General features: G+C 41.9%; 2 protein-coding genes across 6 annotated transcripts in view; both read right to left on the reverse strand.

Moving 5' to 3' along the window:
• Nucleotides 1-5157, reverse strand: part of tubgcp6 (tubulin, gamma complex associated protein 6) — a 31015-nt gene extending 25858 nt beyond the window's left edge. For 2 of the 3 annotated variants that reach the window (XM_034588531.1, XM_034588530.1), the window contains exons 1-7: nucleotides 4842-5146; nucleotides 3567-4372; nucleotides 3236-3399; nucleotides 2411-2618; nucleotides 1278-1436; nucleotides 234-355; nucleotides 46-109 (exon numbers count right to left, since the gene is read on the reverse strand). In XM_034588531.1, coding sequence (XP_034444422.1) covers nucleotides 46-109; nucleotides 234-355; nucleotides 1278-1436; nucleotides 2411-2618; nucleotides 3236-3399; nucleotides 3567-4352 — 1503 coding nt within the window. In that variant the 5' untranslated portion in view covers nucleotides 4353-4372; nucleotides 4842-5146. Of the gene's footprint in view, nucleotides 1-45; nucleotides 110-233; nucleotides 356-1277; nucleotides 1437-2410; nucleotides 2619-3235; nucleotides 3400-3566; nucleotides 4373-4841 lie in introns of all 3 variants that reach the window. The other variant, XM_034588529.1, reaches the window with a different exon arrangement.
• A 3868-nt stretch (nucleotides 5158-9025) lies between these two features.
• Nucleotides 9026-17249, reverse strand: part of plxnb2b (plexin b2b) — a 132120-nt gene continuing 123896 nt past the window's right edge. For all 3 annotated transcript variants that reach the window (XM_034587526.1, XM_034587530.1, XM_034587529.1), the window contains exons 31-37: nucleotides 16933-17084; nucleotides 16519-16679; nucleotides 14075-14222; nucleotides 13848-13912; nucleotides 13632-13707; nucleotides 12742-12816; nucleotides 9026-12207 (exon numbers count right to left, since the gene is read on the reverse strand). In XM_034587526.1, coding sequence (XP_034443417.1) covers nucleotides 12103-12207; nucleotides 12742-12816; nucleotides 13632-13707; nucleotides 13848-13912; nucleotides 14075-14222; nucleotides 16519-16679; nucleotides 16933-17084 — 782 coding nt within the window. In that variant the 3' untranslated portion in view covers nucleotides 9026-12102. The remainder of the gene's footprint in view (nucleotides 12208-12741; nucleotides 12817-13631; nucleotides 13708-13847; nucleotides 13913-14074; nucleotides 14223-16518; nucleotides 16680-16932; nucleotides 17085-17249) is intronic.

Raw genomic sequence — 17249 nt, forward strand, 5'->3', positions numbered from 1 at the left:
CATGATGGATGACATATTGCAGTTTGCAGATAAAAGAGCACTCACTGCAGGGAAGGTAGCCTGGCCCACACCCAAAGGCCCGTCAACACAGCACAGCTCTGACAGGTACCTTAGATTAAAAGAAAGCAGAGATCAGATGATATTTGCATCAAGGTCCTCACTGTCTGGACACGACGGTTTAAAAGGGTGACATGCACGCTAGACACCAACAGAAGAAAAGGATTTGACCTCACCGGAGTTGGCGGCCCACTTTACGAAAGAGGAAGCTGATGGTCAACAGGCTGAGTGTGGGTGAAGTGCTGAGAACACAAGCTCTGTAGTAATGCAGATACTTCCTGAGACCTCCTGTAAAAGCCTTTGAGAGAAACAGGTTATTTTTTCATCATCTTTGCAGATGTAAAACCACTGAAAAGCTCAGTTGACCTTGTGCATAGATTGATAAATGTACCTTTCATATTACATATTATGCATTTTGTACTTGAATGATAGGTTCACAATGTTTTTTTTTCATATGGGGGACATTCCTAATTTCATCGAAAAATGTATTCAGTCTGAGTTTGGTTTCAAATAAAATGGAAGACAGTTCAATCATCCTCTGCTCAAAAAGAAACACAAATGAGGGAAACTGTGACATAAATGCTAACAGATATCCACTACATCTAACTCAGATTGCTGAAAGCTTATTTAAAATATACATTTGTAAATAGAAAAATTATACAGGATTTAGATTCAAATTCCCAAGAAATCACAGTAAAAGTAAATCTTTTGATGGCCAGTTTGAGCCGGAATAGGGCTCAAACGCGATAATCCAATATTGGTAATAAGTGTAATTTAAAAAAATTGCTAACATGTCCTAAATCCTTTATTTCTTCCCGTTGTGATGCATTTACTATCTGGTTCACACTCCACCATGGTAAGTTTTAGTTGGTGGGGTAGAATATAACTATGTGCTGAGCAAAACTCATCTCTCTCTGATTATGGCTCACAGGGAACCTTATCCATGTCTTCATGGTGTTGGATATCATGGATGAGCTAAGGAGTTATCACAACCATTTACATTTTTTGTGTATTTTATAATTTCTTTTCATGGCATAATTACAAATGTATAACTTAAATTTGAAATAAAAAATTAAATGATTTGTATATGTGTATACAAAGTATTTTGAAATGAAATGAACTGACGCTTGTAGCATCTGTTCCCAACAGAATACATGTAGAGAAAATTAGGCGTAAGATGTGCAGTCTCAGTGGTATTAATGATGATTATACACACATACCTGGAAGACTAGGCCCTTCTTGTCGGCACTCTTCAGAGAAAAGTTACTCAGCCTCAAGTAGTTCGTGCCGTACTGGGCCACCTCCCTCAAGAGACGAGACACGCTCTCTGGAGAGGTTCCCGAGATGCACACTCCAGGCCTGACGTCAAACTGAATACTCTGGGAAGCAGATTACATATTTACAGATGGTGGCCGAACACCGAGAGAATAAGTGTACAGTCTAATAACATCCAATAAAATAGCCTTGCGGCAAAGACGGTCTTACTTAAGCTCATGTTATTGAATTTTTGTTGAGGTTGTCAGAGTCACCTCCATGGTGATTTCAGAAGGTATGGTGGTGCATTTATATCTGACTGAATTACATACTCAGACATTTGTTATTTTGTCCTTCTCTTTCTTTTATTACAGATGGAAAAGAATTCCTCCCGGGATGACAAAAACAACACAGACAGTATTATGCACCATCACACACCACAGCTTCAAAGATTACTTTTTGAGTTAAGTAAACACTTCTGACCGTCTGAACAAGAATCTCACATGAGGAATTTGATGCATGAACATTTTATTAAATTATATTATGACGTTTTTCAAGATATTGTGTCCATATTTTCTTCTAGCCTCCATGTTAATGATAAATGTCTGCTAGAGAAACGACGTAAAGGGCTAAGAGAGTAATCAAGGGAATTGTGATTCGATTTATGTTGTAAAAAAGAATTGTAATCTTCTGGAAATATAAAAACTTAATGGGAAACAATAAAGCAACAGAAAAGCTCTCTGGTGGTTACTGTTGTTTTAGCATTGAGAATATTTTCATTTATATCTTCATCATTTAATGTTTCGTGACTCCAGTGTATGCTTGACACTGTCACATTTTGTCTTGTTTTATTTTTACAAGGTAAATGTGCAGTTATAAATCAACAGGGTTTCCTTGCTTATCACAGATGTATGAGGTGTCTGCTGATTCTCATTGCCTGATTCCTTTTTCTCTAGTGTGATTTAGTAATTATATGCTGTCGCAGTGCTTTTATAACTTCACTAATGTATATCTCTTCAGTGTGACGGAGCCCTAAAACAACAATCATTTTCTTTTTATTGCATATTATAGACTCGGAAATGATAGTCATTAAGTGCACCTGGTTAAGAGGGAAGGTTGTGGACGCCACTCCGATCAGGACGTTGAGGAGGTTGGATACCAGTTGTGTCTGAGAGTCCAGCGGGAGGACAGGGGAGAGGGTACCAGTGCTCACCACCCTCATCTCCCCCTCCCAAAGACGATAGAGCTGGTCGAAGGCCTCCCTGCCTCCCTCAGTTATGTAGAGAGACTCACTTTTCCCTGGTGGGCTGGTGAGAGAAACAGAGAGGCATTTGGCTTTAGTTCTGCCCCAGAGGGGGAGAGGGAAAACACAACGAACTAGGTTGACCACGCTTCTAACACCAGACAGTCGCAAAGATGGAAAAAAAAAAATATATAATAACATCTCCAGGGGAAAAAAAGTAGTGGCACATATGTAGAAGACATCGACAAAGATGTCTAAAGAGTTTGTGATGATAAGAGCAGATGCTGGTGTCAAACGGTGGGTAAACTATGTAGCTTGTTTATTATTTTACCCTCAGGTCATGTCTGAAAAGGGCTTATGTTGCTTGCTCAATCACATCCTATTCTTTGTTTGATTTGACTTTGTGTTACATTGTTGCATTGTAGCAGTCGATCAACAGAAAACCTATGGACAACTTCTTGATATTGTGATTATTGATAAATCATTGAATTTATTAATCTAATTCATTAATGATTAATCAATATTTCCAAAATAATCAATAGGTTGACCAGTGAGGAAAGCAATGACATTATTAGCAAATGAATAATGAATTACATGACATTAAAATCTTCACTGGAGAGTAATTTGACAATGACAATGATGAAGGTGCTTTAAAAGTCCCCACAGAGACATGGCACTAACCGTCCCACAGACTCCCAACAGCGGCGTCTTCCGGGCTCAAAGGTGCGGACAGCATCCCATATATCAATGTCTGGAACGGGGCTGGGCTCTGACTGAGAGTCTGGGGTCAGGTTGGACGACGACTGGAAGCCCTCATCCTCAGACTGATCTAAACAGGTGGGGACCTGCACAGAGAGATAATAAGACTGACTATCACCTCAGTGCTTCACACTTAAATCAAACAATGGCACAACTATAAACCCAACTTCAGGCTGAACTAGGTATATATAAAAAAAAGTCTCAAAATAAACAATGTGTAGCTAAGATACTATCGTAAGCCATAGTGTCCTACCCTGATAGCCAGCCCAGTTACATCAATATTACTGGGAACAGGAGGCAGGTCCAGTCTTATATCTATGTCTGACGTGCGAGTGTGCTGCAGTGCTCCAAACAGTGTCATCCTGGTGTCCTTCTCAAATCTTTCTTCCACTTCCAATTTGGTCCTCAGAGCTAACAGCCCTGTACCTGGAGGGGCATCCATCAACCCCTGAGTTTCACACAAACTCTCCAATGTCCCCCATTCCTCCCCGCACACTAGCCCCCACGCCCTGGCCTCTAGCCGCTGAAGCTCTTCGCTCTGGTAGCCCCAGGGTTGAGGCCTCCGCAGCACGGGCCGCTCTCGTCTCATGTAGTCCCTGTTGAAAGAGGTAGAGGGTGGAGGTGCAGAGCCAGCCAGGTGCACAAGGAGCTCGAGAACTGCGTCTATTTCCTTCAGGCCAGAGGACGCTTCCTCCGGCAGCCTCCCGAGCTGGTCCTCCAACCTCTCTGCTTCCTCTCTGCACCCTGCCACCCGCAAGTCAAAGCATATCATCAGGACTTTGTTTCTGGGCGGCGTATTAGCGGTGGCACTCGGTCCTGAGGGTGAAACTTTGCTGCCATCCAGAAACAGTTTGGAGAGCAGGGCACCGTAAGCACGCCTCTTGAGAGCTCTACGGAATCCTTCCTTTGAGACTCCACCCAGGGCTCGACGCTTCCATGACACTCCAGACAGGCTGCTGTCACACAGGGTACCCAGCAGCTCAGTGATGCTGCTGCTGTTGCAACTGGGCTTCATGGGGTGATTAGGGCTCGAGTACATGGTGCCACTGTTGCCTCAGCCTGTAGTGGGGAAATAAAAGGATGTTAGTGGGTACAGATCTGTTTCCCTTTCAGAAGAAGCTCAGCACTAGGATGACAGGTAAATGGCCTGCATTTATAGAGGGATTATCTAGTCTTGATGACCACTCCAAGCTCTTTACAGTACAGTTTTGCCATTCATCCATTCACACACAGTGTATATTCAGTGTATATGTGTGCAGCACGTTATCCATCACACATCCCTCCTGCCACAGTTGTCAATACAACATCCCAGTAAATGTTTACCCAGACCTTAGACCATATCAGAACGGTCCAGCCCACCCAGGACAAAGTTTTACCTTGTGTGATTAGTTGAGATAAACATGGGGCACCAGAGGCAGCTAAGCCCAAACATTTAGCTATGCTAACTTAGGCTAACGTTTAAAACATCAAACTGCGTGTTTGATTAGCAAACTAGTACCAAGCTCAAATGCTCTTTGACACGATTTACCTTCTTGGTTTGGTTTGTTATCGGTTGATTCAGGTGACAGCTTCAGGCTTGTATCCACCACAGGCGACTGCTTCCCATGCATGCTACCGTTTGTTGTTAGCCAGCTACATCTCTACCAATACGTTTCCGTGTTGAGTTTAGCTGTGGAGCACGCGAAGCTCAGTGGGTGAAAGCCCTGAGCAGCTCAGTGTCTCTATCATCCAGTGGTTTGTTCTTTCAGTGCTTTACGGCCAGTTTATAAACACTAATGTAACTGTAGCTAGCAATAAGCTAACTGTTAGCTTCATTCATCTGTCAGTGTCTATCGCGGGTCTACAACATTTGGAATCCGCCCCCTTGAATATGATTGGAGAGTAGAATATTCAGACTGCGGCGATTGGTTCAGAATGTAGCAGCGGCTGAAGTGATTGGTCCTTGTTGTTTGTCAATCAAACGAGGGTAAAACTGTTATTTACCACCACGCATTGCTGCGTTCAGGTGAAAAGGAAAATGTGTAAATATGAGCTTCGTACAGTTTACTTCAATTATAGCATACTTGCAGACGACATGTGCTTATATTCCGTATTTGGTTTAGTCTAATTAAGCAAAGAGATTTCAAAATGTGGCTATCATGCATTTACAAATTTGATTTGAGGACATATACAACAGCACTATCGGCGGGGATTGTAAATTTTGGGGTGACACTGTAACTTTAAGCCTATTTTTTAATATAAAATTAAATATATCACTATCTAACAGCTTATATTTTCGCTGTGAGTAAGCAAAACAAAAAAAACAAACAGAATTTACAGAACTCAGCAGCTCAGTCGCTTTCAATTGCTTTTAACACGTTTTACTTCGTTGCTCCCATGGACAGTTAATGCATCATCTACGTATTGAGAAACGCGGGATTTAGAAACTCGATACTCATGAATCTACAATGAGCACAAACAAGAGACAGATGAAACGACTGCGTTTCAAGGACGTGCACTTTAAGTTAATACTCACAGCTTCTTGTTTTGTTCCGCTGAATAGAAGCTGATCATCACTGTATGATCACATTATATTACATACTGTATATTTACTGTGTATTGCTATTTTCTAGAGCTGTTTAATTCATATGAAGCATTCAGGGGCTTTGGTCTGAGAAAGGTGTTTGTATCAAATAAACTTGTCTTACTTACTGCAGCTCCATCCCCTGTCCAGCGATGCACTTTGCTTAATTATGCTCTGGTTTGGTTCATTATATTAAAGGGAAGTTCGACTTTTATCAGGTTAAACTGAGGTGAAAACTAGTAGTCTTCATTTTAATTTTAGTTGAAGCTCACATTAGACTTCAGAAGTCTTAGCGAGTTAAATCTCGCCACGCACACATCTCTTTAATTAGAAAGGAATCACTCCAGAAGAAGATTAAAGTGAGAGCAACCTGAGAATGAGACAGATATGAAAAACTGTGAACCTATCCTTCATTAATATACTATCATCCCACAGTAACGGGATCTTACCAAGTATGCAGCACATGCATTCTGCTGTTCTGTTACATGATAACGTCATTTGAAATTGGAGACATCTTATCGATCTATTACGTACCAGATCAAAAATTCTGGTCACCCTGGGGATGCTGCAGGGTATAGGGGAGTGTGGTCATATGTGACTGTGGTAGTGGAAAAGGACACGACCTAATTGTCATAAAAGCCTACTCCTTATTTATAAGGCAGCAACATAAAACAGACAAGTCATGAATTCTTCGTGTTAAAAATAACTTGGTCATGAAAAACAATTCAGCGAAATTACATTAAAAACAATTCAATGAGGGAGAAAGTGCATAAAGAGAGAGAGAAAGAGGCTTCAAATAAAGTTACAACTCAAATAACACCCTAAAAGGCTCTCTGATAAAAGGATGATTTAATATAAGGACTTTAAAGCAATCTTTGAGTCAGCTGACCTGGTTTCCTCAGGCAGATGGTTCCAGAGCCTCAGGGCCTCTTTATGCTTCTGAAACAGATGAGACCTTTGACCGAGGTACACGTCATATCAAATTGGACATTTTAGCTTTCCACCTGAGCTTGGAAAATATGGTCTCACATACTAGGGCTCTGTGATCCTTGAGAATGAGAAATAAAATGTGTCAAATTAAACTATAACATTTCTTACATCTAACATTGTTAAACATGAAGCATCAAACATTTTGAAATCCTCTTGAAACTAGAATGGCGGTGGAGCACATACCTCCGCCAAGACTCGACAGTCCCCCCCATGAAACCACCTTTAAATTTACTATATCTACATTTTTATTTGGATCTGCACCAAATTAAACACACTCATAAATATCAGTCCTCTAGAAATGCTTGATTCTTTTCAACAAGATCCACTAATTACTCTGAACTCAAACCCCCAAGCTCAAAATGAATGAAGAAAGTTAAAAAACATCTTTAATCTGCCCCATAATCTGGATCCGCCCCCAAAATGTGAAAGGTTCTTTCCTGACCCATACTGCATCCTCCCACAATGAAGTTTCATGGTCATCCTGATAACTAATACACAAACACAGACAAAAACATAACCTCCTCTGCAGAAGCAATTATTATCCTTATTGTGGAGCCATTGTGTTTATTCTTGTGCCGAATATCTTCTATCCTTTCAATATTTGTAGATGTGTTTTTGTTCATTGTAACTTCACCTCCCACAGAACCGTTTTCTTTAGATAAATCAGCCTGGACTCACTGGACCCTCAGCCCATCAAACTCTCTCATTAGGTGATCAGATTTAACCGCCTGCTGATAGAACCTGGGTCGCTGTTCTTTGAAAGAGTTTAAATTCAAACCAATCATGCAGGTCCAAGCCAGTTAAAATGCAAGCTAGCCTACTTTAATTTGCTCTCAGGTTACCACTGAGCTTCGAGAGGCCCTGGCATCAGTCGGCGGCGGCGGCTTTTAAATTATTCATCAGAACAACTGTTTAAAAATGACACGGCACCATCATTGTTTTTATTTCCACCAACTTCTCCTCCTCCTCCTCTTTCCCCCAAGGCAGAAGAAATCAAAGCCAAATCTCATTAGAAGCTTTGAAACATGTGGAGGTGAAACACAACCTGCTGCTGGTAAACACACAACTATCTCCCTCTGAAGAGGAGGCTGGCTGCTGAGTGTGAAACATCACAGGCAGGAGAACAGAAGCCCGGCAACATGCAGATTTTAACCCACATTTCTTATTGTGATGGAGCCCTGCATAGAGAATGAATTTAAAACGATTGCTCTTAGTAAGTGCAGTATCACTGACTTCCAGAGTTTCGAAGGGCATGGCTATTAAGATATCACAGCACAAGTGCAGTGCACAGCAAGTAATATTGACTATAATAAAATGATGTAAGCTGGATGTCTTAATAGAAATATCAAGTACAGTACTGCCTTTGATTTCCCACCAGTGATCAAGATGCAGTGCTTGCGATAATCAAGTCTTCCTCTTGCTGCATCAATGATCTGCTCAGTCAGAAGATGGCACGTGCCGGCCCCTGGTCTGTCTTTGACGCCTCCGCCCCTGGGCCGGGTGACGGTTTGTTCAACAGTCAGATGAGGCAATTTTGTCTTTCATCTTCCTTTATTTCCAATTTCATTCTTAGCTGTCAGCACTTAATTAATGTTTTCGCAGCAATTTCTCAACCTTCACCAGCAGTGACAAGAGATGCCGCGCGGCTATTTACATTATCTGCTCGTTCTTGGGAAGCCAGACCTTGGCTTCTCGTTTGTATTCCGAGCCCCGTGACAGGAACCTGATGTGGCATTTGGAGAAAAAGCGTCGGCCATCATGGGGCCTCGCTGCATGAGAAGACTGATGCTATCGAGAAAGTCATTTAGGGTCATACTATGCAAGAGTGTCTGTGATTAGAAAAAAAAGAACCTGTGAAGTTCAAGCCCTCTCTCGTGAAGTGATTGATTGGTTTGAATGGGAGATCATTTTCATAAATCCACCTATTACTCTTGTGTGTGCATAAGCTCTTCAATGAATCTAGGGTCCAGTAATGAGCTGTATAAATACCAAAGTCTTACAGCAAATATTCAGTTCACTTCAACAAGAAATTGGCTACCTGTGGCTACCAAGTGTTACTCAATCACCCAAGGTGATTTTAACTCATGCAATATGCATGGAAGGTGAGGGCTCAGTTGAAGCAAATCAATATTCTAAAAGTGAAAAAAACACAGAAGATATGGAGGGCGTATGTCTCTGAGTTTATTCACGGAGAAGTGTATGATGAAACCTGTGGGTAACTGCTCCGTCCACACACACACATAACCTTTGTGAAATTAAAGTTCAGCCAGTACAACCAGATCAGGTACACGATCGAGGATCTTCTGAGCTGCCTTGGATGGGGAGGAAATTGTTGGCTTCCATTCATGGTCCTGTACTGACAAATGGAGTGTCCCGGTTTCTTTTATCATTACAGCACATTCACAATTTTCAAAATGGAAAGTAAGTCTCGACAACTGCACATACAGGTTATTTTTGTATTGTTTTGTCTTTTCATTTGTCCCAGGACTCAAATGCATAGGATTATACAGTCAGAATACAGTATTTCAACATGTTTTACAAAGATTTATATGGTATAGCAAACAAGAAATAAAAATAATAACTGCACAGCAGTAAGAAAGATCATTTGTCGAGTATAGATAATCATTTTTCGTACACACCGTGGAATAGCTTAGAAACACTGGGCAAAAACAATGAACACAGTTGGAACAATTTTGCGCTATATTCAATCTACATAAAGATACCCTTTTGACTCCAGACTAATTTGGGAATGCCAGACATTTTCAAGGGAAACCAAAATCACATTGGCCACTGTAATACATTTATTCAATTTGGCTTTTTTTTTGCCTTAGCCACCAAAGTCCTACTAAGCACACACCACAGACACCCAAATGAAATGCACACGTCAAAACTGCAACCAGAAAAGAAATCATACTGAAATGTCTTCAGCCTATTGGCACGCAAATGGCTGCAGCAGGGCATCTAGCATTTTAGACAGCACACATAATATCACGAGTCCAAATACATTGCTGTGTCTATAGCACTATCGTCATCATAATCACCTAGTTCAATTTAGAAACAATATATATACGTATATGTATCATCCTATTCAGTAAGGCACGTTTTTGGTTAAAGAAATGCTCGCAAAGAAGCGTCTTGCATCAACTCTGTCAGTGAGCGAGGAGTCAGCAGTAAACAACGGCGGCGACAGGGATGGAGACTGCAGTCGGCATGCAATTAAGATCAAAAGCCTCCCCTGCTGATTCCATTACACAGAGTGCCACTCTGCACTGCGCCGAGTGGGCAGTGCCAAGTGCTGTTGGTCAGGATGCCATGCTGAGACTGCAGGCGGGCGGGCAGGCAGGCAGGCTCGAGGTCTGTGCAGAACTCTCTCTATAGCCAAGGCAGGAATCATTAACATTCTAGGGTCTCAAGAGCACGTCACGCTCCGTTGGCTACACACATCCATGATCAGATACAGGGAGTACAATTAAATAATCAGTCAAGGGAAAAAAAAAAACAAAAAAAAAAACAACACAATTTAGGGTTAAATCGTGGTGACGCATTTAATGGCCCAAGAAATATCAAAACCCTCGTCCCTACCCTGTCGACACCTCAGCTCTGGCAATGACATATGAATATTTCCATTATTACAACAATTATGTACATGATTGAACCTAAACCCCCCCCACCCTCCCCTGACAACATCATACAAAGGCTAAAACCAGCGTGATTTGTTCAAAAACGTTCCATTTAAGTACCAACTGCATCTCAGATGGCGGATTATTAATATTATATGCAACAGGCTCTTTTGTAGCTTCAGAGGCAGAATGCTTGATGACTATTTGGAGCATTACCAGGGTAATACTAAAAAACAAATGGCACTAAAATTGTGAACACTAACAAATGCAGGAATCAGTTTGAAAAATCACGTAACATATTGCTAAAATCACCACTGTATGCGAATACATTAAGTAAGCTAATGCAACAGTTGAATGTGGCTCATGGTTTTTCTGAAATTATTGCCGGACTAATATGAGTGACGTGAGTTGCTTCTTGCTGACACTTCAAAAAATAAGTTTGACAGCAAAGAAAACGGTCGTTAGAATGAAATGTCTATAAAAAACTTCCCCTGTGTGCTTTAGTTGAAGTGGAATGTATCATGGCACTGTACAATAAAGGGAGACAGACTGTGCTGTTATTGATTTCCATAAGCACAAATTGGCGAGTCCAGTTTGAAGCTCAATCTGAGCTAAAGCAAAGAGTTTAACTTGAGTGTTTCTGGAACCACTGGTGACCTGGCTTTCGTATGAGCGTGTCCATTCCTGGATGAACCAGTGTCCTTATTAGAGCACTGGTTCATGTAGTTCATGTGCAGGCTCATATGAAAGCCAGTGTCCTCATAAGGACTCTGTCATTGTTGAATGTAGCCATGTGCAGTGTCCTTATGAGGACCCTTTGGTCTCTGTCAAAAAAGCGCAGAGAGGTCAGAGCACAGGTCCCAGTGTGTCACTGGGTACGGGGGATTCAAATGACAGAATGCAGGCGTCCCTTCGCCCTCACGCCTGACAGTAGGCATCCTGTGTGTGCACACGCATTCCCACACACTTACACACTTAAAATCCATGCGAACACACACTCACGTTCAGCAACCCAGTCTCTTGTTCACATGTTGCACTCCACGCAGACATCTACGCACACGCACACAGGCTAATAAAAACATATCCGCACCACAATGTGATCCATTTAAAAAGATAATTTTTTTTCCTTATAAAGCTTTCCGCATAAAGACTGCACGATTAAAAAAAATATATAATACAATTCTTAAAACCTTTTTTTCTCCACAGAAAGAAATTGAACATCTGATTATCTCCTGTGCCAGTGCTCCACGAAGGGGCTTACTTCTCAGAGAGAGAGAGGTCTCCCGCACTGCATTATGGGAGCAATATTCAGTGAAGCATGGATGAGCGCGCAGACCTTTAAGGTTTGGCAAGTTAGCTTTAAGGCGTACCTATAACAGTGTAACCCATCATTTTCTTCCCCTTTATCTGCTTTTCATTAGTCCCTGTTACTCCGCAGTACAGAAAGTTGTCCCGGGGCCAAGTTGTACGATATACACACCTACAGTACACGAGTCCCTTCTCACCTCTCCTTATTTCAATGTTGTTTTTTTTTAAAGAAGAAATAAGCCCCTGTAGTCACTGGCAGTATTCTACTATTCCCCTCCCTCCCGCCCTCCCGCCACTTGAGTGGGGGGTTAGAGATCAGTCACTTTGTTTTCCAGGGCGGCCGCTATCTGCTGGAACCGCAGGGTCAGCTGTTTACTCTGGGCAGCTGGATCCTCTTCTAGAGATGCGATGATCTGAAAGCGGGAGGAAGGTGAGAAGGACAGACATGGAGGGCAATGAGGGAGAAGTTGCAAGTCGCAGTAAAGCAAAGGGGAGGACAGAGAGGAAGAATTTGCGGAGGATGGACGGAGAATTAGCACAGGAAAAAGGGGAAGAAAAGAAAAGGGGTGGAGAGTGGGAGGAGAGGACGGCGTTATTTGACATCAACACTAACGTCATATGAGCTGTTATTGTTTGTGAGCCCCACTTAGGGGAGACTGACAGCCCCATTTGTTTATCCAACTTGTTCATTAGGTTTTGTTTATCCCCTTTTTGTGACCTCAAGTGGCAGTGCACAATGGACGCTTAAAAATCAATTCCCCGAGCAATTTTCCAATTCACATCCCACAGAAATGCTTTCAATTAAAATTTCATACAATCACTCTTCTGGCATATCAAGAGTGAAGAGAGAGGGGGGAAAAAAGGAAAAAGCAATAATATGTTGGGCAGTAGTGCATTCAGTGGAATAGGCTCCTTTGGGTGCGATAGGAAAGAGAAGGTCCTCTTACCCCGTCATAGTATTTGCTGGCGTACTGGTAAAGCTGATGGAGAGCCACCTGTGTGTTCAGTTTGTCTGTGTGAGTCTGCAAAACATAAACGACGGTTTACAGGTTAAAGACAATATGTAACTAACAAGTTAGAACAGCATCGAGTTGAATGAGCATTTGGCTTAAAATAAATCTGTACAGAATTGAAAATAAATATTGTAAACATGAAATCAAACACTGTTTATGGTTGGAGTTTTTACATCAAAAGCTATTCAACCTTTTAAAAATATACGCTCCTACACATGGGACGCTTTAGCTTCAGTAGCGCCACTTCAGGTGTGTTGGTCTGAACCAAACTCAGACTTCACACAACCCTGTTTAACAGCTCTAGGTCTCCTGATTCTGTCTGTCTCTAGTATTTTAGGAGTACAACAGCCTAGTTACAAAAGAAGAAATGTATTCATCATTATATTAACAACAACGTTAAATTCAAGAAGAAGCACTGCAAGTTGTTGGGCACAATGGATTTATGTTCAATCATTGCCTCTCTATGTAGTCAATTTAATTGTTATTGGCAGAGTTTGCCATTCCTGGTTTGAATTCCAATTGCCTTTCAGGTGACCAAGGGATTCAAAGGAATAGCTTGCGGACGCATCAGCTTCAAGGTAGAAGTTGACTACGACTCCCAGGGTGTATTTGGGCCAGTCAACAAGCTTAAAATTGTGTTATGTTGCATGTACACTGGGAGTAAGCAATTATGATGTTGGTAGGGACTGATGGCACAATCCGCAGCTTAAATTTTAAAAAGTGTATTCACTCCATTAAAAACATACAGTTGCCAAAGCAACCAGGAGTGAAATCTTGAGTATGTAACTTTAATAGCAGGGAAAAAGTGAAATGGTGTTTCTCACCCGTGACACCTCAGCCAGATGAGTGTTCATGTCCTGGTCACTGACGGGTATCATCTGCCTAATTCCCTTATAATAACTATACACACACACACACAGAGAGAGAGAGAGAAAGCAAGAGGTGGTGATTATGTAATTGTCATTGACAAATCTTTTAAAAGAAGCATTTGAAACTGACAAACGATCGAAAAGGAGGTGCAAAGTGGTGTCAGGACTTACTCGTCCACCATCTTCTTGTAGGTGGAGATCTCCTTTGCATAGAGTAGTTTGTTACTTGGAGAGTCCTGCAGACAGACAGTGGATACAAGAGAGAAGACGACAGCACTTTAGATCACCCTCTTCTAATTCTTTTTTACTTCTCATGTAATCCACTTTGTCTTTTCTCCTGTCTTCAGAGCATCCAGCTCTTCCACCCCCACCCTCTCCTCCTCCCCGCATTCGCTCACCCGGCTGAGTTTGTGTTCGCTCTTGGTGCAGGCGTCCATGAAGGTCTGGGCGACGACGGAGAGCGAGGCGTCCACCACCTCAGTCACGTGGACGTCGAAGATGAAGTGGGGATTCTTGAGGATGTTCACCCAGAAACGCAGAGGGAGGCTGTACAGAGGGAGGAATCTGTCCATCAGCGTGGCTGTCATCATCATTATTATTATTATTGCTTCGGAATGGGAGAAAATCTCATCAGCCACGTTACAACTATATATTCATCGGAGTCGGGAGGTATTTTACTGTGTGAGAGCACTTGCCTGAGGTGCCTGTGAGTTCAGTTCAAGATAATAACAGGGATGGAAGAAAGCCTTTTCTTGTAGATGTCAGTTTATACAGAACAATGCTCTTGACTGTCAGCTTATATTAACATTTCATATAATACTGACCTCTGTGAGAATTATTGCAGTTCAATGAAAATGGAACAGAAGAGAATAACCTCAGAAAACGTTTCTCTCACTAACAGAAAGGATCTGCAGCGAGCAACAGTGGAGCTCAACGAACAGTGATTAGAAACTCTACAGTAACAGCTGAACCTCCACCTTTTGTGTTCCTGTGCAGCCTGACAACCTGAAGGACCGACGACATAAGGTAACGCTGAAGCACTTGCTCCGTTTTCCCCTTCAGAACAGGAAAACACAAGCTTTCTCTTTGCAACCTGGCGTCAGCTCGAGAATAAAAAAAAAAACGCCCCAAATACAACAGTTTCCCAAAAAAACCTCCCCCCTGATCAGTGCCAATGCCCCGTCATCTGAGACGTGAAGCGCACACCGTGTAAAATTCATACTTGGTTTGGTAATATCTCTGGGGGAAGGCTGCAGAGAGGATACAATAGAAGCATAAAAATAGCAATGTTTCTATAATCACAGAATTAAATTAGCTAGGGACATAATTACCATGTTTGTTTGTTGTTATGCCTTATGCACACACACTCATATTTAATACATGGCCCTCACTTGATTTGATAAACAGAACGGGTGGATGCAGAATGTGGCGTGGAGTGCAGTAAGTAATTAAATCGCTCAACTCCTGTCCTTGTGTGGGTGCTCTCTTGCTAGCCTTACGTCAATCACTGGCATCTACATGCAACACACCGTCTTGTATTCTTGAGCCTCAGCCGACGCGACACTAATTTATGCACTTAAATGTCACATGGGAGCAGGGGGATAGCAAATGCAAACTAAGTGAGCCGAAATTGTGCATTTGTATTCAGCTCTTTCTTGGATAAATAAGTTTTATTTCTTGGAAAGTAACTGTATCTGCGGGAGTGGGATTTGCGGGTAGGTCAGACTCAGACAGCTGCATGTGTGTATATGTGTGGGTAATGGGAGTACATTGACTCAAGTACTGTACTCGAGTACAAATTTGAGATACTTTTACTTGATACGGAGGCACACCACATTTCAGAGGCAAAGAGTGTTCTCTTTTTCCTCCACTATATTTGGCTCAGACGGTTTATTAAAATACACCAGTGTTAAAGATCAAGCCAGTGGCATGTCAGACGACATGACTGCTCCCAAAAATGGAAACCAAAGTGTCTTTCCTGCAAGTTTTGTTTTAATTATTGAAGAACCGGGTGAAACATCATGATTGACAGCTGACACTGACTCATGATTGGTCTAAAGCATCTATCGTCAGGACTTGGATTAGACAGCTTCATACTCTAGCTCCAAATATATGGTGGTGTTTTTCCTATCTTCATCCAGGAGTGTGGTATTCACTTAGAGAGCAGGACCTATTCATTTTAATGTTCAGATTTTTAAATGCTTGCACTCAAAACCCCATTAGCCCCTGCCTGTACACTGTACTTAGATTTGCACTCCTGCACTCCAGCTTCAGCTCTTCTCCTCACTCTCACGCTGCTCCTCTGTGCTCGTGAAACATCTGCTCTTGGAGTTTTTGTTCTGTAAGAGAAGTCTGTCAAAATTCCCAAACCACTTGAATGCCAGGTGTAGTGATGACGAATGAAATGCCCACCTTGTTGGTGCATTAGCCGAGTGTGACTCTTAAAGAAGTAAAGCCATAGGGGGCTTAAGGAAAATGATCCAAAGCAAAGCTTAGAGAAAAGTCCCAATAATTTATACAAATTTATTCATCTCACAACTGGCCTGACCCCAAGGTAAGGAAAGATTGCACTAATCCACCGAATTGTATATGATTAATAAAACTAGCTCCATCTTCATCAGCTACAACAATAAAATGGTACTTGTGCATTGATGCATTGACCAAATATTTGATTATGTATTAATATAAGTCACAAGGGGCATTTTTCTACAGAGGGAGTGATTTTACTTGACGTTTTGCTGAAAATACGTTTGTACATTTACTTTGTTGAATAAAACATTTACCCAAGTAAAAGGATGTGAGAACGTCTTCTAACGCTTATGCAGACATGCTGTACTGTTACCTATTAGTCTTCCAAATGTGGATGGTCTCCTCGTCCACATTGTTATGTTTCAGCGCCTGCTCGTCCAGGAAGTCGAAGAAATATTTGACAGCCGGTGGCACCACTGCCCCGGAGCATAGCACGCTGCGGAAGAAGTCGTCCACAAACTGCTGCAGCGTTCCCTGAAAGAGGCCACGAAGACTGTGAGCCAGACATATTAAAGCCCTGAGACAGTACATAGCTATTTACACCAAGCGTGAGGGAAGATATCGGGAGCATTTTCTGCCCATCAAGACCTATCCTTACCGAGACACCATCAATTAAATGTGTCTTTTTAACTGAAAGCCCCTTCCCGAAAGGGCAAAAAAAATGTATTAGCCTTGAACAAGCCAAAACAAATTTATTCAGATTGAAAAAACGACTCTGTTTTTGTACCTTGACAGAAAGGAGCCGCGTAAGATAGATCTCTGTAATAGCTTTGGTCATCGACTTGTCCTTTATGCTTCCTCGTTTAGATTTGATCTCGTCCAGCTCGTACGCCGGCCTCACCAAATGAAACACCTTGTCATCTTCCAGCAGAGCGTTTCCTGCAGGGAGGAGGAAAACAACACTTTTGAAACTTTCCTTCTAATAACACTGCTCCGTATTTATTCGTGCACGTCCTTACACAAAATATTCCAATGATGAGAAAAGACTAGAGGATGTTTGTCAACTGAATTTGAATGCAGAGAGAATATGCAAGTACAAGTTCT

The sequence above is a fragment of the Hippoglossus hippoglossus genome, chromosome 6, assembly GCF_009819705.1.
Source record: "Hippoglossus hippoglossus isolate fHipHip1 chromosome 6, fHipHip1.pri, whole genome shotgun sequence".
Taxonomy (NCBI): domain Eukaryota; kingdom Metazoa; phylum Chordata; class Actinopteri; order Pleuronectiformes; family Pleuronectidae; genus Hippoglossus; species Hippoglossus hippoglossus.